General features: G+C 38.4%; 1 protein-coding gene across 2 annotated transcripts in view; it reads right to left on the reverse strand.

Moving 5' to 3' along the window:
* Positions 1 to 15,692, reverse strand: part of PCDH10 (protocadherin 10) — a 60,083-nt gene extending 44,391 nt beyond the window's left edge. For both annotated transcript variants that reach the window (XM_039479188.2, XM_003927701.4), the window contains exons 1-4: positions 12,191 to 15,692; positions 10,520 to 10,578; positions 9,852 to 9,958; positions 1,471 to 1,776 (exon numbers count right to left, since the gene is read on the reverse strand). In XM_039479188.2, coding sequence (XP_039335122.2) covers positions 1,471 to 1,776; positions 9,852 to 9,958; positions 10,520 to 10,578; positions 12,191 to 14,821 — 3,103 coding nt within the window. In that variant the 5' untranslated portion in view covers positions 14,822 to 15,692. The remainder of the gene's footprint in view (positions 1 to 1,470; positions 1,777 to 9,851; positions 9,959 to 10,519; positions 10,579 to 12,190) is intronic.
* Positions 15,693 to 25,027: the final 9,335 nt, after the last annotated feature.

Raw genomic sequence — 25,027 nt, forward strand, 5'->3', positions numbered from 1 at the left:
CTAGTCAGTAATGAAATAACATTTATAGATGTTTAAAATTCCATGTCTATATGTAAGCGTAATTTCACCAAGATAAGTACTCACTAAGCACAAAAGAGGGCAAGTTGATTTTCCCACTATATTTAAAGTAGATTTACCCACTATATTTGAAGTTATTATATAGTGAAAGCAAATATTTGTATTTAGAAATACAAATTTTTATTACTCTGAATTATATACCCTTTCACTTTTGCCTTGAAGTTATTAATAATGTATTTCTATAATATATATTCTTAGTTTAAGTGAAACAGCTATTACATATGCTGGCTAGAATTTAGACAAGTTTTAATTTTAATAATAAATACTAATTTTAAATCCAGAATTAAATTTCAGAGACAAAGATCACATCATATTCTTCACTTATTAAAATTAGATTTTAGGCTACTTTAATTCTAGCGTGTGTGGATTTGTGAGTTAAACTTAAGAGATTAGCATCCAAATTGCATTTTAGACATCCCAGTATTTTCTGTATTTAAGTATTTGTTCTCTCTTTGTATAACTTCAAAAATAAAGCAAAACAAATGATGTTTTAGTTCTGAAGTGCTAAAGTGGTACATCATGCTGGGGTATTTGTGGTTCTGAGTAATTTGAAAAGCTGAAAGCAATCCTTCATAAAAACCACCTGACTATCGTTGTCACCACCATGTATGCATCTAATTAAAGACCAGTCCTTTAAGCATATAAGACTTGTCTGTTTGCATTATCCATGTCCAGGTTAGCAGCGACAACCTCCATGCATTCAATCTATGCTTTTCACATTATGCATCATAAAGGCTAAAATATTCTTATGCTTTTCTTTTTCCTTTAAGTTTTTAAAAACACTTTTACTTTTCCATTTCATCAATCATAAAAGAAATGATATAACTACAATCTGTCTCATCTTTTGTTTCTAGCTTATAGTTCCACAGTTATTTTTGTAGCAGATGAAATAAAACATTATGTAGGATGGATTGGCTATACAAGATAAGTCATCTTTTGATTGAGTTGTTATGAGTTTTATCTTTATCAAACATTATTTATGTAGTTTGACCAAGATATTGAATTGTCAGTAATATTTTTTCATTAACTAAAAGGAAAATATTTCTATGTGGCGGAGAATGAGATAATTTCATTACCAAGCTCCTCAAAGGAAATAGAGAATCTCAAAGCATTTTTTGTTGTTGTTTACAATGACTATATAAAATAAACCATTTGAAGAATATAGTCCCATATTTTGAAAGAGTTGAGTGCAATTACTAATGTCTCAATGTTAGAGGAACCTATTATTTTAAATAAATGAAGATAGAGCACCAAATTGCTGCCTGCATCCCGTCACTTTTATCCTTGTTTCTTAAAAAAAACCTGAACTCCATTTTTACCAAAAAGGCTGGAATGTTGAACTTCATCTCCTCAAAGAGAACATTTTTCCAGAGCCTTTTGTGTAATACTTACTCAAATATGGTGGTTTGTAAGGCGCTCGCGTATTAGACAGCAGTCCGTCCAGCTCCTTCCTCTCCAGAGTGCTGTGAAGGGCCTTCTCCTTGCCAAAGGTGGAGAAGGACCGCTCTGCCCCAGGCTGGGCTTCTGGAGTTTCAAACACCTCAGTGTCTGGAACAGAGTCCATGCCGGGAACATGCAGATTGCTGCGATAATCAGCAGCCTGGCGTCCATCAGAAGGGACAAAAGAAGGCATCCAGCACCGATCTGAGTGGCCAAGAGCTTTACATTCCTCAGTGCAGTTGGAGAAGAGATCCATACCTGTAAGCAGAAAAAAGAAAGTACAGCTGTAGTCTTCACCATCATGACCAGATACTTAGCGGTGTAAGATTACAGGTAGCATAAATGGTGACAAGTGGAGATGCTTAAAAAAATTTTCTTGGCTTAATCTGACAGGAATAAAATATCGTCTTGTCTCATTTTTGTTCATCACTTTAAAAAGAGAAAATGATCTGCAAAGGTAAAAGATAAGACTTCCGGCAAAGAGGCCTCTGAGATAAATGTTTCTAAACTACTTAGGGTATTGGGAAAAAATATTGGTTCTAAACAATTTAAATAATTGAGTAATGGTGAGTGAAATAAGTAGACATCTTTATACAAATTTCTTGGGAAGTTCATAACAGCCAAAAAAATTAAAAACAAGGTGTTAAAGTTTTAAAGTCCATAATTCCTAACAATGATAAATACCTGATTTTTTTCTTAAAAACAAATATGAGAAACATGTCGAGCACTAAAAATGACATTTAGATTATGAAATCTGAATATGAAACAGATAGTGAAATTCAACAGAATTGTGGCATACACAGAGGAAAATCAGTAAATAACAAGAATAAAACACAATCTCATTAGTAGCCAAAAGCATGCTTTCTGAGGTTCCTGGGAAATGACTTCCTAAAGGTATTTCTCAATGACACTCTGGTAGTCCACATTACTAAAAAACCACTTATCATTTACCACCTTAGACAAATCCAGAACAAATGACTGTAATTACTGAAACCAAGGTAACCAAATGCAGTGTAAATCAACTGCAGATACTATTGACAAATACCTTATTACATGCTCTATATTGGAGCACACTTGTCCTGGTCAACAAAGAGTTGTTTGCGTACTAATTCTATAATACCAAGATTTAAAATGACAACTTCAAATTTCATTGTCTTCCTTTTGACAAGATTAGAAATATTATCTGATTATGATCAAGAAACGTCATTCAGTTTCTCAAGCAAAGCATAAGAATTTTCAAGCACTACAGAATACTATTTGATATTAATGCTGATATATAGCACTACACAGAAAAACACTTAAAGGAAAAATAGCATTTTAATGTTTCTCTAAACATAGTAACATATCTATCAACTAAAACAAGGCCAAAACAGTCTCAATCTATTCCCAAACTTTAAATGGGTAAGAAGCTCCCTGGCTTACTGGCGTAGAGCTGGGTGTGGAATGAGAGTACCTAGTGAGCCACTTTAGTTTTTAAAATAATATTAAAAATAATTTTAAAAACATCAAAAAATTTTAAACAGAATATATTTGAAAAACAAAAGTATATTATTAGTATGTAGAGAAGAAACTTGAATCCAAGCATACTCTGTGAAAACATTTTTTAAATCAAAAAGTAATATTTATTTAACGAACATACTTGATTGCTACTTCTGTTAATATCACAAGTGATTTGAGATCTTGAGCAAGTTTTGGTTTTTAAATTCCTGATAATATTTGGTTATCTACTAATCAATATGTGTTATTATATATGTTATCTGCATATATAAAATAAACAAAATAATTTTTCAAAATAATGAATACTCTAGATTATCCACAGTATTTTGGAGTTAAGTAAAGCTAATTACATAAATTAAAAAAAAAAAGAAAACACCAAGCTTCTTATCATATACTAATCTCACTGCATAATGACTTTTTAAAAATTTTATATGAAACTATGTAGAATGCTAATTCTGACTTTGATTATAATACTTCACTGATAATTTTCCTGTATAAGTCTGGAAATAAATTACTGATCAGTGAACTGTTGAACAGAAACGTGAGCTGAAGCTGGGATTAAGGAATCTGACTGAGAACAGCATGTAAAACATGTAAATGTTTCACTAGACATCAGAGAAACTCACTCCTTTATCCTATTTTTGCAAGAAGATACATAAAAAGAAAAAGAGAAAGGGAAATAGAATGTCCCTGATACACGTTTACATACTAACTAGGTAGAAGCTACAGAAACAGAGAGAAGATTTATATTCTGACATGTAAATGCTGCCTATTAAGTAACAGAATTATCGGGAACATCGATTTTTTTTGATTGTAGAAATTATCTTTGAGAATAAAATTATTATGAGCAATTATTTATTTTTAAAATAAACTTAAGATATACTCAATTTGAATAGCCAATATAATTACATTCAAATATAAAGATAGAATTGGTCCATTGTATCCTGATAAAGATAAATGCCAATGCAAAATTTGAGCTAATACCGTTTTTCTTCACATGAGGGATAATAAATATAATTTTAAATATGCCAAATAAGACAATATATGACCTTACACATTTTTTTTGCACCTAGGCCCAACTACTCTTCTAATTGTGAATATGACAATTCCAAGCAAAATTTTAATAAACTGGTACATCAACATATGCTAGGACATTGCTTGATTTTGGTAGAAATTACTTTTATGTAGTTTATATCCTAATGTGTCCATTTTCTTATTTGGCAAGTATGCTTTTCTTCTGTCTCTTTTGATTATTTGAGTTTGTTGGAAATTTCCTTAGATTACATAACAAAACATGAGTTGAGAATCTATTATTAAAAATAAAGTATAGCATGTGCATGGCAAAAAAATTGAGGGAGATAGAAAAGTTTTTTCTTTAAAGAACAGTATCACTCTACAGAGGCAAAAAACATGTAAATAATGTGCTTAGTAAATTTATGAATCAATCCTGTTAAAGTGGAAGTCTTTTAGCAATAATGCACAGCTTTATATAACTAGAAGAAAAGGTAAAGTGTTTCAAATTGTACATAAATGTTTCACCAGTTTTTTCGATTAGTGTACCTATTTCTCAGAAAGAAAGTCAGACATAGAAACAAACATTTAAAACATAACAGAAATATTAAATCAATAAACTTCAAATTAGTAACAGAAAAAATTAATTGAAAATTGATTTTTTCATTTGTTGTGTAGTTATATAGTTTGAGATCCACATAAATTGATTCCTTTACCAATCCTCACCTCAGGAAGACATTGTATAATTCACATTATTTTAAGTTTTATCATCTATTGCTAGTCCTGTTAAATATAGTACTTTACCAAATAATCAGAGGTATGTTTAAGTTTTATTATGATAAATAACTTCACGATGCACAGGGATGCCAGATGTTACAGTAGCTGTGATATATTAAAATGTGTAACTTTAACAGTGATCTTACAATTTTTTGAGAACTCCAATTGATTGCTCAAAGGTTAATAAGTTTAACCTAATTTTCCTTTTCTTCATTCAAATGCCCTTACTATGGAAATTGTGAGATTTTTACAACAGAAAATTACAGGCCAAACCTCAATTTAATTTAAAAAAATAAATAAATAGATGTTAGGGACACAAGTGCGATTTTGTTATATGAATTTATTGTGTAGTGGTGTAGTCTGGATTTTTAGCATAACCATCACTTGAATAGTGTAAATTGTACTCATTAGACAATTTCACATCCCTGGTGTCAGTCCTCCACCTGTCAGAGTCTCCAATATCTACTATTCCAAACCTCAGTTTTGAAATTTTGGTAATTTCTAATAAACTTTTCAACAAATATTTTTACTTGCAATCCCTTTTTCTAGTTATTTATTTTTTCCACTTTTCCTAAATAATCTGTTCCAAAAGGGATGATAGCTGATGTGATAGACTGCCTGTTATGCGAAGATATGCACAGACAAATTTTAAAGTACATGGCTTTCAACTGGCAGGTGACTTGTCCTGTCTACTCAGAGGCAGTGAATATTTCCACTGAGACCAAATTGTGATTTCAGAAATATTAGAATTGTATTCAATTTCTGTGGATTTTTTGTGAATGTGATAATACAACATTGTGTGAACATTTCTTTTTGTGCAACAAGCTTTCATTCAAAAAGTTTATTTTTCCCAAATATGATAAATTAATTTTAAAGAAAATATAAAAGTTTTCATTTTTTTGAGAGGATTTCTGGTCTTCTTTTAACTCCTTAAGATATATTAATTGTAACCACAAAAACTGCAATATGCTTTAGGAAAACACGGTTTTACAGCAGATATTTATTGACATACTCACTGATGAGAAAATCAAAATACATCTATCAAATTTTTCTCCCTACCTGTAATCTTTCCTAATGTATATATGTTTTACTATTTCCTCTTAATATTTTGTCTTATATATTGCTTGCAGTTATAAATCTCTCCACATTTTCAAGTTGTAGCTCAAAGATTCACCGGTGAAGGAGGTTTTATAAATAATGGTATAAATTCATTTTATATATAAACTCAAAAACAAATTTGGCAATCATCTAAATTCTTAGTGGAGTTGGGAAATAGATATTTGTGTTTGTAATAAACCAAGAATTCTATTGCTGATATTGTAGTAATGCAATGACTTAATGCATTTCAGTGATATACTTTATCTACTAATTTGGAATATTTGACCAATCACATTATTTTATTTTTAAAATTTATAGAGAAATTTTGATCATGCATTACATCTGTATCCATATATCTATAATTAGTTAAAAATTAAACAGCTGGAAGTAAGTTCTCTTGCAACTGAAATTAAAAAATTATTGAAGAGAAATTTGACAATTTTCAGAGAACATCTAACAAGTAATTCACTTATTAGGGTTCTCTCTTTGACATATTTTTTAAAGGCACAAGATATTAAAAATAAAAAATAAATTATAAAGTAAAAAATTTATATTTATAAATTATAAAGTTAAAATTAACTTAGCATTATTGACAGTGCAGGCATTTTGTAATGGGAAAAGCAACCTCTCACTACAAAACAGATCACTTTAGGTAAATCTCAAATAGTATTAAAATGTTTAAGAATATACAATTTAAAATATTCTATCTGTACCCTCATATAGAAAAAAATAATTATGTTTTAATCTAATGACATAATAAGTTGAAAATATATTTATTTAAAGTCCAAGTCTTTGGCTATTTGGGCTGTGATTGATCAGTTTTTCCTCTTGTGATGGTTTATGTATGCATTTACCACTTCTCCTTGGACTTCTGCCATATCTAACCAATACATCAATAGTGCACTGAAAAAAACGGAAAGCACCTTGACAAGGCTATACAAAGAAAGTGCCACAGAGCAGTGGTCAAGGCGAAGAATTTCACACATGGAGCCAGGTGCAGTAGAAAACTGAAAAAGCTTATGTGATTCTCTGTGCAGCTGCCTTCATGTTTAAAGCCCTTCTATGAACAAGATTGGTGACAGCAAATGGCTTAGGGAAAAAAAAAAAAAAAAAAAAAAAAAAAGCAAGAAGGAGGGGGTGGAAGATAGAACAATAAAAGAAAACTATTCATAAAAGAATAAATAGAAAGCATATCTAAATAAATAATACAAAATAATGTCAATGTAGGAAAAGAAATAGGAATAAAGAAAAAGTTCGGAAGTTCAAACAGGTGAAGCACTAAGCTAAATAGTCTGTATACTATAGTGTGGAATGAAGTACAAACTGAAAGAGATAATTTGGAGGCTTTATCTTTCCAATGTTATTTTTTCCTGATAATCTAACTTTTCCATACTAAAACCTAGTGAAGTGAGATTTGCTTATTGCATAGTTTCCCCCCCCCCCATCCTGAACCTAGAAAGCTATGCTATGAGCAGTATTACCTAATTTTGCAAAATTGGAAGAACATTAATATCTGGCTTTACAATTAAATAAAACAGATTTATCTGAAATAGGCTTAAATTTTTGGAAATAGTCTAACTGCTTCATGTGAGGTTTACAGTACATAACAGCAGTGTGGATTGAAAAAAGTCTTTAAGTAAATACATTTTAATTCTCTGCATTTGAGGTTTTATACTTAAAAAAGAAAGCACTTCAAAATCATTCTTACAATAAAATTAGACATTATATCTGATTGCAATTCAGCACACAAAGGTGCAATCACTTCTTAACATAAGTGCTTTATTACAATCCTAAAATAGCTATTATTGTGCCCAGTGTGTTGTGGCTGCCCTGTAACTACTAATGAGATACATAAACAGATTGCTAATTCTGTAATATTTTTAATGTTTAAGAACTTAAAGATAGGGGAAAAATTGTAACATTTTGGTAAAGAAAAATAAAAATTGCTTTGCCAAAATGTTTTCCGGAACTCATTTTAACATTTTAGTTTTCCTTTAAATGCTTTGACCTCTCCAATAATTTGAAAGGAACATTACCGAAACAGCAACACTGAGTGACTGTGAAATAAAGTAGCTACTGGGAAGAAGCGCTGATAAGAATATGTTCTCAGCTATCTTCCAAATTTGGCTCTTTTTGCAGATGTTTATTCATTTCTCTTTCTTCAGTTACGTTATTATGGGTCATTATGTCTGAGGGACTAAACTAATTGAAATGTTCATTGAGATTGAAGTGCTACAAAAAAAACAAAGCGGAGAGTGTGGGGTGGGAAAGGAGTAAAATGCATCCAAAAAAGCATGCAACAGATACTCTTTCTTAAACATTAACCATTTTGTTTTAAAAGTTTTAAAAGGCTGACAAATTAGAAACTCTGAGAAAAGAACAGGAATGAGCAATTCTAAATGTACAGTTTTTAAAGATAACAATAAATCATATGCCATATATAGGGCAAAAATGAAAGGGACTTTGTACTCACATATAAACTTCTGGCAAGATCTGGTTTGTTGTCAGGTTCCCAGACACTAAATAGATGCTCTGTTCACTTAGCGTGAAGGCCCGCAAGGGGCAGGGACCTCCGGGGATTCTTGGCAGTTCTCAAGTCTCATTAGGTCTGCATATTAATGACTCACAGCAATATAAAGAGACCCTTGAGCAGCCTTTTTTCCCTTCCTCCTGCCTGGGTTTCCCAAGGCTAAGGCAGCCACAGACACAGCACACATTAGCCAAGTGAGAGGCTTGTAGCAACCACTGCTGCCAGGCCACCGTGGGCTGTACACTGCCCTTTGACACACTGCCTCAGCACCATCCAGAGGTCCACCGAGTGTGTTAAGGAATGGGTGCTCTCGAGGACTAATACCACCTTGAAAGTAAGAACCTATCGCTCTAAAGTTATATTATTAGCTAAAATAAAGGTCCAATCTCAAGAGAGCCAAGTTGAACCCAGAGATAGTCTAAGATCGACATTTGCAGAAGTTAGAAAAGTTGACTAGCCTGTCTATTTCTTCATGTTTCGTACAAACACAAAACTAGATCGACAAAGTAAAATATTCAATAAGCACCCTTCAAAGATGAAAAACAAATAATTCGGAAGGACACTAGAAGTTTATTAAATCATTTTCATTTTAACATACATATTTTATTTCATGTTAGAGTTTCCTTTTAGTATTAGTAGTAAGAGTTACCAGGATCTCATAAAACTTGACTTTATAAAAAGAAAAGTAAAATCAAACAAATATATATCACATTGGAAACCTATCAGTGATTACCATCAAACCCACATACAAATTACACTCAGAGTTTATCTTTTGATAATGTCATGGACCCTGTTGAAAATATGAAGAAACCAAGGACACTTCAGAAAATACACATGATCATGTTTTACCTACTGTTCTGAAGCCTAAGACTCAAGATAAGAAACCTTGTTTTCAACCTGTTAATGACTTTTAATCACCATTACTTTCTCATTCAATACTTGGTGGTGTGTAAAATGCATTGCCCTGGAAAACAAGAAATGTGGATTCTAGTCTTCAGTCATCCATTTATTCTCTAGTGACCTTGTGCTGGTCAATCAGTTTTATCCATCTTCAGTTACCTCATCCATAAACTAGTTTAAGAATACCTTAATTGACTGAAGACTTGTGACTGCACCAGGTGATAGAGCTATGGCTTTCTGTATGTAATGGGTACATTAAAGAACATTACATAAGCAATATATATATTTCATAGTCTGACATACTCCACAATGAATTCCTAACTTAACTTTCCAAAGGAACGGTGCATTTTTACAATTCTCTTTAAGTTTGCAATTATCAAAATAGAGTGACGCTATTTGTCTGTGGAATTACCAGCATTAAACATCAGAAAAATGTCTAGGACATCATCCTTCCTGAATTTATTTTTAAAAATACAAACTATAAAAGTTAGCATTTAGATTGCCCTTTGATCACACTTACCAGCTGACTGGGCACGGTTGGTGGCATCATGATCACTATCTCCCTGTTCACTGTCTCCATGACCACTGTCCTTAGAGCTTACTATGTCGGCTTCCTGGAATGCAGAACTAGAAGTACAAAAATGTGAATATTAGAATTAAAAAGGTGAAGAAACACAGGAAACATTCTTCTGCCACCACATGGTCACAGATGGTGCTGCAGACGCACAGACCTCTTAGTTGGCTTTGTTTCTGCATAAAGCTAGTTTTTATAACCTAAGCGCAACTCTTTAAAAATTAACAATTAACAGTCAATTTGAGCATGTAAGTCATGTAAAGGTTAGACATTATTCCATAAGTGGAGCTAAATACATGTTTATATTATTTTCATTATATATATATATATATATATATATATATATATATATATATATTTGGAACAGTAAGACTATCAGAAGCTGTGTAGGAGTGTAAATTGACAGAATATTCAAATATATATGTTGTATATAAATAAAATATAATGTAATTTTAGTGTACTGTCTAGGAAACACAATATAGTCCATATTTGTGTCTTGCCCTAATTGAAACTACTTCATACATTTTATATTTTAATTTAGAATAATGTACCTATTTTCTACTTTTACTCGATTGTAAATTGTCCACATCTGCTAGGGAAAAAAGAGTCCATACCTGTTAACTCGGCGAGGTCTGTCAACTAGATAGCTGAGCTCTGCTCGCTGGTGTTTAGTCTAGGAAAAAAATAAATAAATCAAGAGCATTTGAATGCTATGGGGTGAACTAGTAGTCTACTTTTGAGCTTAGAAACTATACCTACTTTCAGTAACTGTATACATTTTTATGAATTTCCAAGCTCTCCTAAGACCTGAGCCCAGTGTTTGCTGTGTAAGGGCAGGGGAGATACTCAGAGACACCTGAATCCACATTTCAGTCAGTTGTAAAGGTTAAAAAAATAAAATTGGCTAACTTTAAATGTGTGTGTGTGTGTGTGTGTGTGTGTGTGTGTTTAAAGAGAAAATACAAATGACCTCATAGCTAGAGCTCATATACTATTGTCTCTAACAGTCAACCTGTTTATATTCTGCAGTCTTTTTTTTCAGCGGCCTAAAAATGTGTTTAGGTGCATACTGGTTGACACAAGAAAAACAGCACGCTCAATAAGCAAAAAGTTTGGATATTTTAAGGAATTATGTTGTTGTTTATTTTCAAAATGTGCTTAAGATACAAATGAGCTGTACAAATATTCATGAAAGTCAATTAATAATATCTGAGACTCAAATAAAATAACCTGCTAGGAAAGGAGTTCATAATCCTGCCGGCTCCCCCGACACCCCCATTTTTCCCCTCCAAAGGCCCTCTGCATTCTCCTCCCCACCTCTACCACCCACACACCTTTCCCATCCAAACTTTCTTTTACATAAACCAACTTTGTTCTCTCCCCAACCCCCACCCTCCAACTTTGTCACTTCTCCATCCTTTTAAAAAGAAGTCAGAATTGACAAGCCAAATTCTTTTATGAAGAAAGCCAACAGCAGTGATTTATCCAAAACAGAGAGGCAAGAAGGTGATTATCGGCTAAAAAGATATATTTAAGACAACAATTGTTTAAGCCTTTCGTTAGATTACTCTTAACAGGGGTTTGTGCCAAAGCAACTTCATTCAAATTCACACTGTGTGGGCGCTCGGCTTCAAGAGCATCTGTAAATGCTGTCCGGAGCCGAACTGAAGGCTTTTTTTTTTTTTTTTTTTTTTTTTTTTTTTTTTTTTTTTCTTGCGACCCGAGTTCAGAGGACGAGGATCTGATAATTTGTTCACTAAAACATGCATTCGAGGGTAGACAACTGCGTAAAGTTCAACAATCTATAGCTTACTTGTACACGCGACTGAAAGCATCGTTAAACAAAGCAAAATAGAACCAACTTTATTAACGCCTGGGACAGATGCAAAGCAAAAAGACCGTTGCCAGTGCTGAAAAGTCCCTCCTCCACATTTCCCTCTTCCTTCAGGCACTTTCCCTTTATCCCCAGGTTACTGAGAAGGGAAAGGACTGGTGGGAATTAAGGTTTTAGAGGAAAGCTGGGAGAGCGAAGGAGGGAGCACAAGGTGGCCAAGTACCCAGGGGACCGAATGAAAATAAATGTGAAAGAGTGAAACAACGCGAAAGTTAGGTTACACGCGGAGCGGGAGAAGGTGACCGACCGCCCATCTGCGCTCCCACAACGATACAAATAAGCTAACATCCTAAAAATAGATACACGGTGCACCAGAGATACAAGGGCCGGGCTAGAGGAGGCTTTCTGATGGAGGAGATGAGAGATGGTGGTCCTTTCGCTTCAGCCTTACCTCGTTGGACAAAATGCTTCCGTTGGAGATGATATCGGGCTGCTGGTCGGTGTAACCCGTGACGATGGCCCCGCAGGGGTTGTGCTCAGTGTCCGCACTCCGCGAAGGGCTGCAGGGCTTAAGAAACATCAGGTCGGTCTTGGCGGACTCAGGGGTCAGGCAGACCTGGTAGCAGTAATTCTGGTTGTGGTGGTGGGAGCCAAAGCCCCCGGACTCCTCCACGGGCACCTGGGCCGGGTTACTGGGTACATTGGAGCTCTGCACCAGCATAATGTCCGACTTGCTGAGTTTCTTCTTGCGCGCCCGGGCTTGGCGGCCACAGCAGGTCGAACCTCCGCCACCGCAGCAGCAGCAGCAGAGGCAGCAGTCACTGGCCAGACAAGTGTAGATGTTGAGCTTCTTCTCTTTTTGGCAACGCACGGCCAGCACGATCATGGCCAGCAGGAAGATGAAGGACACCGAGCCCAGCGCGATGATGAGGATGAGGGTGAGGTCTAGCGAGGTTTCCCCGCCGCCCGAGCGGCTGGGGCGCTGGTGCTCCCCTGACCCTCCGCCTCCGCTCCCGCCCCCGCCCTGGGGCTCCACGGCGCCATCCACCAGCTGAACCACCAGGGTGGCGGTAGAGGACAGGGGCGGCTGCCCATGGTCACGCACCTCGATCACCAGCTCATAAGGCCGCTGGGGGTCGCGCTTGGCCGGGACTCGGCGCGCTGTACGCAGCTCCCCGGTGCGCCAGTCCATGCGAAAGAGGTTCATTTCGTTGCCACGCACGATGCTGTAAGTGAGCCTAGCGTTCTCGCCGTCATCCGCGTCCACCGCGGCTACGCGGGTGAGCAGGTAGCCCGGCTCTGCCGAGCGGGGCAGCACCTCACGCGCTGGCGTCCCGTTGCGCCCTGGTAGAGGCGCCACGATGGCAGGGGCGTTGTCATTTTGATCCACTATGAGGATGTTGACAGTGGCGTTACCCGCCAGCGCCTGGGGGCTGCCAGCGTCCCGGGCTTCCACCTGAAAGCTGAAGTCCTTGAGCTGCTCGTAGTCGAAGGAGCGCAGGGCGTACAAGTAGCCGTTCTCAGAGTTGATAGACACGTAGGTGAAGACGCTCATGCCCTGGATCTGGCACTCGAGGATAGAGTAGGCAAGCTGGGCGTTGGCGCCCTCGTCGCGGTCGGTGGCGCTCACCGCGTAGATGTAGGCGCCAGGCACGTTGTTCTCAGTCACATACACGTCGTAGACCGGCTGGCTGAAGCGCGGCGCGTTGTCGTTCACATCCGACACTTGCACCTGGATCGACTTACTAGTGGAGAGCGCAGGCTCGCCTCGGTCCCGGGCCACCACCGTCAGGGTGTAGGAGTCCCCCGCCTCTCGGTCCAGTGGGGCTTCGGTAACGATGGTGTAGTAATTCTTAAAGGAAGACTTGAGGCGGAACGGCACGTCTCCCAGCAGCTCGCACTGCACCTGCCCGTTCTCCTCTGAGTCGCGGTCAGTCACGCTGAAAAGGGCCACCACAGTGCCGGGCGCCGCGCCCTCGCTCACCGCCTCCTTCACGGTGCTGAAGCTGATCTCTGGCGCGTTGTCGTTAGCATCCAGTACTCGCACTAGCACCTTGCAGTGCGCAGGCACGGCGTTGGGGCCCAGGTCCTTGGCTTGCACGTACACTTGGTACACCGGGCTCTCTTCATAGTCCAACTCGCCGCTTACCTCCAGTCTGCCAGTGCGCGGCGAGAGTCCGAAAAGCTCCCGTGCCCGGGGCGAAATGTGGCTGCTGAAGGAGTACACGACCTCACCGTTCTGGCCCTCGTCCGGGTCCGTGGCATTGAGCTGGATCACGAGAGTGCCTGGGGGCGAGTTCTCTGGTAGGGACACAGTGTAGACGGGTTGGTCGAAAGCGGGCACATTGTCGTTGGAGTCCAGCACTCGGATGGTGAGTAGGGCCGTGCCGGTGCGCTGTTGCTGGGGGGGCAGGCCCGCTCCCCCGCCACCTCCCCCTCCTTCTCCTCCTCCACCCCCTCCTCCCCCGTCCACCGCGGTCAGCACGTAGCGGTGCACCGCTTGCTGCTCTCGGTCCAGTGGCTTCTCCAGCACCAGCTCGGCGAATCGGTTGCCATCCCCCTGGGTCTGCACGTCCAGGGAGAAGTAGCTGTTGGGGGTGATCTCGTAGTCGCGCAAGGAGTTGGTGCCCACGTCTGGGTCGAATGCGCTCTCCAAGGGGAAGCGAGTGCCTGGCGTGGCGCTCTCAGAGATTTCCACCGTCAGGTCCGGCTCCGGGAAAGAGGGGGGGTTGTCATTAATGTCCAGCACCTCGATCTCCACCTGGAACAGCTCCAGGGGGTTCTCCAGAAAGACCTCCAGGTGCAGGACACAGGAGGGGCTCTGTTTGCAGATTTGCTCGCGGTCTATTTTCTCGTTCACGTACAGCACCCCAGTCTCCAGGTTGAGGTCTAAGTAAGGGGTCCTTGAGTTGGGCACCGTCTGAAACCCGCGAGCCGAAAGTTTTGTAATGTCCAGACCCAGATCTTCAGCGATATTCCCCACGAAAGTGCCATGTTCCTGCTCCTCCTGTACCGTGTAGTGAAGCTGGGAAAAGACTCCTTCCACCATCCAGAGCAAGGCAAAGAATAATAGCACAATCATCTCCAAAAGGAAAGGAAGTAGCTTCCCGCAGCCAGTCAGCCACCCAATCACCTCCCCCACCACCACGAAAAAAAAAAAAAATCTGAAAAATACAAATAAAAGTGCGCTACGTGGGGGCTCCTGTGGCTTTCTGTCTTTAAAAATCTTACTCCTTTTGCTTCATTTTAGAGCTTCCCGCAATCCAGCCTCATTTTTTAATCTTAGCACAGGAAGGGTGGCAGGCGTCCCCTTTCCTCATCTGTAATCTTTCCACTGACCAATTAATAAAATAATGATAATACAACAGTCAGCGTCCTTTATTCCGACAGTCTTGGCGCAACGCGGCGCTGGCAAATCCCAAAGAGGAAATTTCGGTATTTCAAGACTGTCCTCGGTTTGTCTTCTTGCTGATGGGAGGAGAATGAGGAGGAGGTAAAAGAGGAGTAGGAGGAGGAAGAAGAAGAAGAGGAAGAGGAGAAGGAAAAGGAGATGCTGTTGGCACCGTTAAACATGCCTCTTAATGTCAACGGCTGGCAAATGCAAACGGGCTTAAAATCAGCGAGAGAATTTGGTGCCGGAAAAGCACAGAAAGGCTCTGCAGCTTAAAACTTTCATTCTCTTCATTTCTCCGGATGGATGTTCTTCTTGACATTTTTTTTTTTTTTTTTCCTCTTTCGCTCTATTTGTATTTTTCGTCTTTCATCGTCTTGGCTCCCTCTGTTCTCATCTCCACCGTGATTGGCCTCTCTGTAAGTGTAATGAGCAGTTTCTTTTCTGCTGTTTCCTTCCCAAGCCTCTTTCCCTCTAACCTGTCTCTTTCTCCTTCCAGTCCTTCCTTCCTCCTGCTTCAGCCTCGGAGCCTGTGGTCTGGGCTGGCAGTTTCTGAGCTCCGAGCGCTCGGCTTCTCGGTTTTTGCGCAGCGCCCTCATTCTGCCAACAAATCGCAGAGGAGCACCACCCACCGGGCTGCCGGTGACTGGCCGGGCCGGCCGTCAAGCAGACACGTCACGCGGCAGCCGGGCGGGGCGGGGCGGAACGCTCGCCCGGGCGGCAGGGGTGAGTGTGAGTGTGAGAGCGAGAACAGCCCCGCGGGTCCCGAGGCGCTGGCTGGGGACGCTGCCGCGGCAAGTTCCCCGTCCCCAGCCGCAGGTAATGGGCAGGGAATAGAGAGGTTCCCCTGTTTGCATCAGCAAATGTGAGAACATAATAGCAACAGCTGCGGTATCCTCTCTGAGGAGCGGGATTTCCAATGATGCTATGACATCCTTTTTCCTTTAAGGTATTTTCCCTAAAACGGATCATGGAAATAAATCATCGAGAAGGGGAAAAAGTAGCACAGGGACCACTAATTGGCAAGGGTTACCTAATTAAGAGACCCTAGCCGAGACTGGCAGGGCGTTTGAAAAGTGGGTATTCTACGGCATGTGTCCATCTAAGCGTGAGGGGTCTGAAGGGGCCGTGCGGAAAGCGGCGAAGCAGTCGGAGCAGGGGGTGCAGGTGGGTCCCCAAAAGCGGAGGAATTCACGCTATCGGGTGTGGGATGACAGCGCTTATAGACGGGCAGACGCGTTCGACGCACCTGCTTCCTCCCTAAATATATATTCGCAAAATAACTTACCAAATAGATTAACTCACTTGAGGACCTAGCTTTGACCTGTGAACGCGTTCATCAGTGACTGAGGGGTTGGCTTTGAGCCGCTTCCCTCGAGGCCGCCATCCCAACAACGCTGGGCTCTCGGAAACCCGGCTCTCAGCACCGCCAGCCGCTGCAAAGCGTCTCTGATATCCCTGCGCGTTTTGCAGCCAAGTGCCACGCAGCGGCTGGGAACGCCGGCTATTTTCTAATTTTTTTTTTTTTTTCTTTCAGTTGGAGAGCGTTCCCTCTTCCCCACCAGGCTAGACTAGATCATTAGATCACTGATTTCTGCGGAGCCTGGGGTCAGCCCGCTGCGTGAGGACAGTGGGGAGGCGTCGAACACCGGAGGGGTGGTGGGCAGGAGCCGTGCATACGCGGGACCCAAGTGTGCACCGCTGCGGGTATCTGCGAGCACGTTTGCACATGCACGGTACTTGCATCCATCCTCTCTGGCCCAGAGCTCAGCTCTGTGTAAGCCCCCACCGAGCCTCCCTGAGTTCTGAGGAACGCGCTTGACCAGCTGTGAGTGCCCATTCCGGAGGCACAGGGGCAACGCGGCACATCCACACAGCTAGTTCTTGTGAAGTTAAAACACAGTGCGAACTCCTTAATGCTGGAGAGTGGATAGAATGCCAATTCTCGAAGGAAAGATGTAGAAATATATATCTTTTAATTAACGGGCTACTAGCAAGGAATTGGTCGTTTATTCACTACAGAAGCCCCTATTCAATCTTCTTCTTATGCAAAGAGATAGGAAGGTCCTTTGCTGCTTTCTGGTAATGAACGATCCGAGAATACCGCCACCACAACCTGCGGGAAAAGTAGAGTCCTTTTCTCGACCCAAAGGTACATTGCCATTCCCTTCTGGCAGGGAATTGAGGAGGGCAAGTGTCCATGCAGCCGGGGACATGCTTCTGAGAGTCCCGCGAATGCACGTCTACTGCCCTGCTTTCTGCGCTTCCCCCGCAGCCAACGACCCGTCCCCCTGGCCCCCGCTCTTGGCTCTTTCATGAAGATGGGTCCTGCCTTTGAGCGCTTAGAAGGAAAGGATGGTAGCAAAAATGGCTAATCCTTTACCAGCTGCAGTAAATTGAAGACTGGCCAAAGCCAAGCGAAAACCGCTGCAGTTAAAATGATTTTAGCATCACGTCTGCGGCTGAGAATGGAGCGGCAGTGTATAAAGGGACCTGTGGATCAATGAAAAGGAGATTATAGTGTATCTGAATATTAATACGGTATTGCATCTGTGCTTCCCACCCCTCCCCCCTTTCTTTTTCTTCAGATCTGCAGGAAATGAAATGTTTTGAGGTCTTCAAGCTGACTCGTCAGAATCCTGGAGCCTTTAAAAAAAATGACGGTAATTTTCTAATGTGTTCATTTGTACGCATGGAAACCCTTGTGTGTGTGCGCGCGAGTGCGCGCGTGTTTGCATGTGAGAGACGTGTAGCTGAATGACAATGCAGATCCAGAAACTGGGGAAGAGGGTTTCTGCCCCCGAAATGTAGATGAAGTTTGAGCTGACTCGGGTCTTATGCTGAAAGCCAGAGTGCTTCCAGAGGTGGAGATGAAAACATGGAGAGATGGCCAGATTTGCCTGTAAATAATCACTACATCCACTGTAACACTTGAGCTTGAGCTGCCTTTTTTTTTTTTTTTTTTTTTTTTTTTTTTTTTTTTGGTGGCAAATGTGTTTGAATGGAACTCTCTCCGCAAACGTGGGTTACGGGCGTCTCCTAGCGGCGAAATCAGCATAGGGCAGGCCAGAGAATTTTGCTTTGGAGCCCTAGGTCGGCAGAGCTCTCGCCTTTTGGGGGCTCAACGGGATTTCCTGGGTCACAAGGGTCTGTGTCCGCACCAGCATCGCTGAGCCCAGACCCCCTAGAGGTCTCGTCTCTCCGACTTCTAGTCTCAGTGGCGCCAGCCAGGGACCGACGGGGCGACGGTGGGGTCTTCTTCCCGGCAGAACAGAACAGAGCCTCGTCCTCCGCCTCCCGTTAGACAGCTCCAGCCAAGGGCAATTCCGAGAGCATTTTGTTTGGAGCCGAGATCAAACATTGGCATTAATAGCGTTCTGTGTCTCCTTCCCTAGAGCCATTAAAACAACCACACCTCGTCACCCAGAAAACAAAACAATACTTTAAATTTGTCTTTTAAAATGCCTCACATGTAACAGGTTTACTTTTTCCTTTGCTGTGTCAATCAAGCAGATCCCTGCATTTTTCTTTTTCATTCTTACTCCCGTGGTCCCCAGAATTTAGTGAGGTGATGCTTACATATACGGCAGCCTCAGTAATGAAGCTGACTACCTCTTTAAAGTGTCATGCATATTCTCTGTTCCTGAATCCCCCCATTACTGGAACGGAAAAGGAGGAGGAAATCTAGTGTACATAACCCTCCCTTCTTCACCCTCCCCCGCCTACCCTCCAGGAGTACAAACTGTTTGAGCCAGGACAAACGGCACCCTAAGAAACAGAGGCAAAGCAGTTTTATTGTTCGGAGGGAGGTTATCAAAATCAATTTTCATAAAAGTCCTGGTTTATATATTACAGTGTTAGTGCATAGATTTTATTTTATTGGGCTTTAAGTGCAGCAGAAATAGGGGGGCGCTAAGGATCCCACAAGTATGTTTCACAAAGTTTGAAACTGGGTTAAGGGGCTGCTTTCTTCTCTGCCCTTTACTGCAAAGGGTGGGGCAGAAACAAGTTTGTTAACCAGCCTTTGGATAAATGAGTGTTTGCAGTGATTTAACACGACTCGAAAGCAATTTGTTTCTAAATCCTCTTATTATTGCTGTGTGCCTAGAGCTTTAAGAGAAGTTTTTTTTTTTTTCTATCTTTTTTTTTTTTTTTTTTTTTTTTTTTTTTTTAAGAATTGGAAGAGAAAATTAATTTACCAATAACCAGGCTCCACCAGGATTGAACTAGATGGTTGTTCCTGGCACTTGTCATTCCCAGCAAGCACAACACGGAGAGCAAATACAAAAGGCCCAAAGTGCATTGCATCTTTTATGGGTAAGCATGAAATAGGTTTATTTGTGGTAGTGTAACCTAACTTAAGAGGTAGGAAGGCAAGGCTTTACAGCCAAAGCCACAGACATTGTGTTAGTTTTTGTTCATCTATAGGAAAAAGTGAATGTTGACTAGAATTTCTGGGAAAGATTCATAGCATATGCTATTTTAAGTATTTAGGTAACTCTTTAGTTACTGTGTTTTAATCCTTCAAATCCATTAGAAAACAACCCAATCCTTGTTCTTGGGACTGAAAATACTAGATATGCCATCAAGCACCATTATCTTGATATTTAAAGCAGAAATGTGCTTCTCCAGTTTCTTTAACCTAGTTAATATTGTGTGGCTTCACATTTCAGTGCCTTTTCAGTTATCAATCAGGGCCAGCATTTTGTTAAACTCTAAACAGTGAATTAAAAGCACTGAATGAGCTGAAGCCACCCTCTAATGCAAAATGACAAATTGCACTTAAGCAATACATGAACAAAAAATGATTTATGGATTTTTACAATGGTCTGAGCAAATGAAAGCAACATGAATTATACATCCTAATGCTCACAATATCATTTTCTAATAATAATGTTTCAGTTTAGATACTATACTCTGCTTCTTTGTAAGGGAAATTGATCAATAAGAGGTCCGGGAATGTTTTTAAATTGGGCATGGTTTGTGTTGCTGATTCCAAGTGTGTGTATGTGTGTGTGTGTGTGTGTGTGTGTGTGTATACATATACATATATATGCATATATTTTCTTTGGGTTTGGGGGAGGTAGGTTGACGACAAACATTGAACATGCATTCTTGTCAGATTCTTCACATATTGTGTTTTGATAGTAAATAGTCCTTTGCAAACTTTTGTTTGTTTCATACCATCATTCAGAATGCAAATAAACAGATCTCATTCAAAATGATGGTCTTTATTGCCTGATGACTTCTTTTTCTAAAAATCAAAATGCATTACATCTTCTTACCCTTTTCTTCCATTGCTTTGGATATTAAAAAGTCTTATTTCTCCAAAATGTTTCTTAACCTCTTCATATTTGTTTCATCCTGTCTTTTTCAGATCATTGTTTTTTTCTTTACAGCATTAGAAACATACCTGGGCTAGCAAAAAGGTCAGGGACCTTAGTTTTCTAGCCTTAGTAGACAAAATTTACCCTATGGGTTGTCTTAAATTACAAGAAAAAAAATCAATCAAATAAAATTTTATGGGCTGTTTGTGTTTTGAGTCTGAAAAACACAAAAATCTCGTTTCCTTTGTGTTATGAATATTGACTATGCCTAACATTTTTATTTAACCATTTGTGGTTTGTATGAGTGGCTATTTTTTGGGAGGTATGTTGAATTTTAAGTGAAGGTGGTATCTATGCTGTGTTGCATCCTCAACCACAGGAAACTGCTAATCACCCAGAGGCCCCTGAAGTCACATTATTAGGCTTAATCTTAATTATCCACATTTATTAAAAAAAGAATAGAAAAAAAGTCATTGAATACCTGTTTCTGCTTTTGACAGCATTAATAACTACTTTTACTGAAATCAATGATGTGATTAGGATTGTAAATAAGAACTGTAAGATACCACATTTAAAAAGCCGTCTGCTTTGCTTAATGGGGAGATGTGTGGGTTTTACTGATGTGGCCCAGAGGCAGAAAAATGAAGCTTCAAATATGGAGGTCAATATATAACAATTTCAAAAATTAACTGTGAGTCCCAATTGAGTTTATATGAGTAAGAGAGAAGTTGTCAAGAAAGAATTCTTTTTTTTCTTACCCAGTGTTTTACTTCTTATTTGATAGTGATACAAAACCAGAATGTATTACTGTTTGTCTGGGAAGTGTAAATGATTTTCTTAAAAGGAAACTCCTTGATTTTAAAAATACAGAATAAGGTTACTCAAATTGTGATTAGGGTTGCAAATCATAGAGCTATATTCTGAAGAGTTTTAAAGCATTATTGGGGAAAGACATTATCAAAAGAATATAACAGCTTGAGAATTACATTAATAATTAGAATTACATTAGAATTAACATAGTAAATCAGAACAAACAGTAAAACAGATAATTCAATTTAAAAAAAATATTTCTCTCAGTTTCCCTGTGTGGTTAGTATAACTGTATAGAAACTTTATTTCCATGATATCTTATTTAAGTGGGCTTGGCAAATGCTGTACTTTACTGTTCTATTTTATTGCAATTTTATCTAGTCTTTTTAGGTGAAAGTTACTAATGGTTTTTAAACAGATTAATGTGTACCTAGAATTGTTACGTAAGTTATATTTGATATTTCCCATCTATATAGGTTTCATTATCCCAACATTATAATTAAGGCTAATGAGATGTTCAGAATTTTAAGTAACTCACCAGATTATTACAGAATTCAAATCCAGATCTTTTGCTGCTTATACGGGCTCATTTTATTACCCATGGGCTTTTTTCAGTCTTTCTGAATTGAATTTACTTAGGAGGTAAAACAAACAAAAAACTCAAATTAACTTAGAAGTGGAGTTAATCAAGATTTTGGACAGACAGAAATGATGATTTTAACCTAGTCAAATTGGCTAGTACAGCACCGAGTTGGGTGATGGAGGACTCCATAAACATTTTTGAGGGCTTTCTTCTTTTTTGAGAATTTTTATCAGTGAAACAAAGCTTGAATATATTTTCCTACCAGAGAGTGATATTATAAGCAGCCTTCTCTTTCTTGTGCAGAAGTGCCCAATGTGGAAATTATAGATTTTAACTAAGGAACAAGAAAACTGATGAAACAGGTTCAAAAGAAAGGCACCTGTGCTTCATTCATTCCTAAAGAACACTGATCAATGATCCCAGAAGTATGTCATGTTCTCTTAACTCACCAGAGATTGAAAGCAAAGGAAAATCAAGAAATGTATCTAGTTTACATGGTGCAGATATTGGTGTTTATTTAGTACACATTTCTGAATCCATCTTTAAAAGGGGATACGAGTTTTGTTAAATGAACTTCAAGTATCACTTCATGCTAATTTCTTCTTCAGTGTTGCTTAAAAATGGTTTTAATTATACATTTTTCAAAATTAAACAATTAAATTTATTCCTGCCAGGAGAAAAATGGATAAGAACTTAAAAGTATCTTTAAATTTCTAAAGACATAATCAAACAAAGATGATTGCAGGAGCATATTTACTACTGTAAGTAGAGTTTGTATTAATATTTTGGTCTAAGAACTGACAGAAGAAAAAAGATTATGTTTATTTTAGAAGTATAATCAGTAATTCAGAGTATATGTAATGTGGACTCTATAGGTAGGTTGTACATCTCTTTTACTCATTTCTGAAGGTACCCAACTATGACAGGAGATGATACGGTAAATTTGTGAAGAACATAACCTTGAGAATTAAACCAAATTTGGGTTCATCTTCTTGCTTCTCAAAATATTTGAACTTGTACAAATTACTTTGAAGCCCTATTAAGTGTGTCAAATATTTGAAACATTTATTAAACTATGATGATTTATTGATCTTGTTATTTTGAAGCTTCAACTGAAATGATATAGGTAAAATTCTTATTCTATAGTTGATTCTCAGTAAATGTTAACTATTTGTATAGTAAGATGTTTTGAATGAAGTAGTCTATAAATAGATACTTACTGAAAAATTTTCTTGGGGGTTTTATTTCCTTAATCAAATATGTATTATTTACTAAGCAGGTACCAAAAATTTACCATGTCCCTATTTTGAAGGAAATTGCAATATGATTTTGAAAAATAGATGCAAATGATAAATGAAGAAGACAACTAACTAAATTTTAGTTAAGCTTCAAAAACGTAAAAGTCGACTATAAGCTTTTCCCATAATCATATAGCAATTTTATTTACTTTCTTTTAGATAAACTTACATTTTCTGTAAGTTAAAATTTATATAATAAAACTGATAGGTGGATATATTATGAAAAGTATTTTGATAACCAGATAACTCATTTATTTTAATAGTTTTCTTATTTAAATATTTGTCAAAGTTTTATGATTAAAGGGCTCTAATTTGATAGTCATTTAGTATTTTTTCCAATTCTTTAGTGTAACATCTTAATACCTTCTACTCTATTCATGCCAATGAGTGCTAAAATTCTCAAAATTAAAAACAAATTGGTGAAAAATAAACCTTCTAAAATAAAATGAATTCATTAGAATATTCAATTCTAAGTCTTAAGCCTCAATTGTATGTGAACTTTTTTCCAGCATTCTCCTCCTTGCTATTTTCTGCCTATGATTGCTTTTATTAATATTTTCTTTAGCAATTATTACAATTTGAGAAGCAAAAACTCTCAAAAACATGCATTGGTGCCGCATTGGAGCCTAGCGATAGGAATAGTGAGAGAATGGAAAATAAGTGTAAATTATGATACATGTTTCTCAAGGATTTCATAATCCTTGATTTTGTAATCAATTTGATAAAGGAATGTGTGTGTGTGTGTGTATGTCTATCTATATATATATATATATATATACACACACATATGTGTATTTATGTGTATATATGTATGTATGTATGTTTAAATAACTTCCTTAACAGTATGAAAAATATTAAAACTTATAATGCCTATGAGTACTAAAGGCATGGAGAAAAAGGAAAATACTTGAATAAAATAAAAAAAAGCAAAGATTTTTAGAGAAGGACAGCTTTTGTTATGATTTTAAGGGCATCAGTGGGGCAGATTGGTGGAAAGAAATATCTGGAGAGGGTTAGAGGGATTTGAACAGTAAAGAAATGAAGGCAGGGATAGTAAAACACTTTTCTATAAAGATCATAGAAACAGCAAATGAATGTTTTAAATTATGGGCCAATATCCTGAATTTGGACCTAGTTGCTTAAATGCATAATTCCAGCAGTCCTCAATTTTGTTTCACTTGATTTATGTTTTCCCCATCTCCTCCAGAAACTTGGCCAATTTGATGTCAATAGAAATGCATGAGATCCTTATTCAGCATTCACACCTGAGAAATGCTTTTGGTATATCTTGGGCTAATAGCCAATGTTCAGTATTAGAATTATGATAAAGCCTAATATTATTACTTGTTCATTAGCATATATATTTAAGAACTTTGGCTGCTGGTTTAATTTAATAGTAAAGTGCTGATTGCTGATTTTCTGAAAACTTTTTCTTTTAACCATACCTAGTCAGACTACCTAACCAAGTATCTAATTTAACAATAACATATTTACATTTTGCTGGACAATATAAGTGGTAAAAGTATTGCTTAAGCTCAAGGAACCTGACAATCATTCAGTTGTTCACAGTTTTGGACGGATTTGTTGGCTGCATAACTAACTAGTACTTAATGAAGTTGTGCTGACTGGATGAATGAATGCTTGACTTTTTAACTTTTGGTTTTAAATTTTAAAATATATTTCTAAGATATTATACTCAATATCACAAGCTATGTTTTTAATAATCTGTATTTGTAACAAGTCTTTTAAAATTAGTTATTTTTAAGAAAACTTACCTAAAATGAAAAATTTACGAAACCTAATCACAAGTCTGTTACAATACTTGATGTTTCCTAATTAACACAGTGCATTTCTCCAAACTACTGCTACTCAAACGTGA

Source organism: Saimiri boliviensis, chromosome 3 (assembly GCF_048565385.1).
Source record: "Saimiri boliviensis isolate mSaiBol1 chromosome 3, mSaiBol1.pri, whole genome shotgun sequence".
Classification (NCBI taxonomy): domain Eukaryota; kingdom Metazoa; phylum Chordata; class Mammalia; order Primates; family Cebidae; genus Saimiri; species Saimiri boliviensis.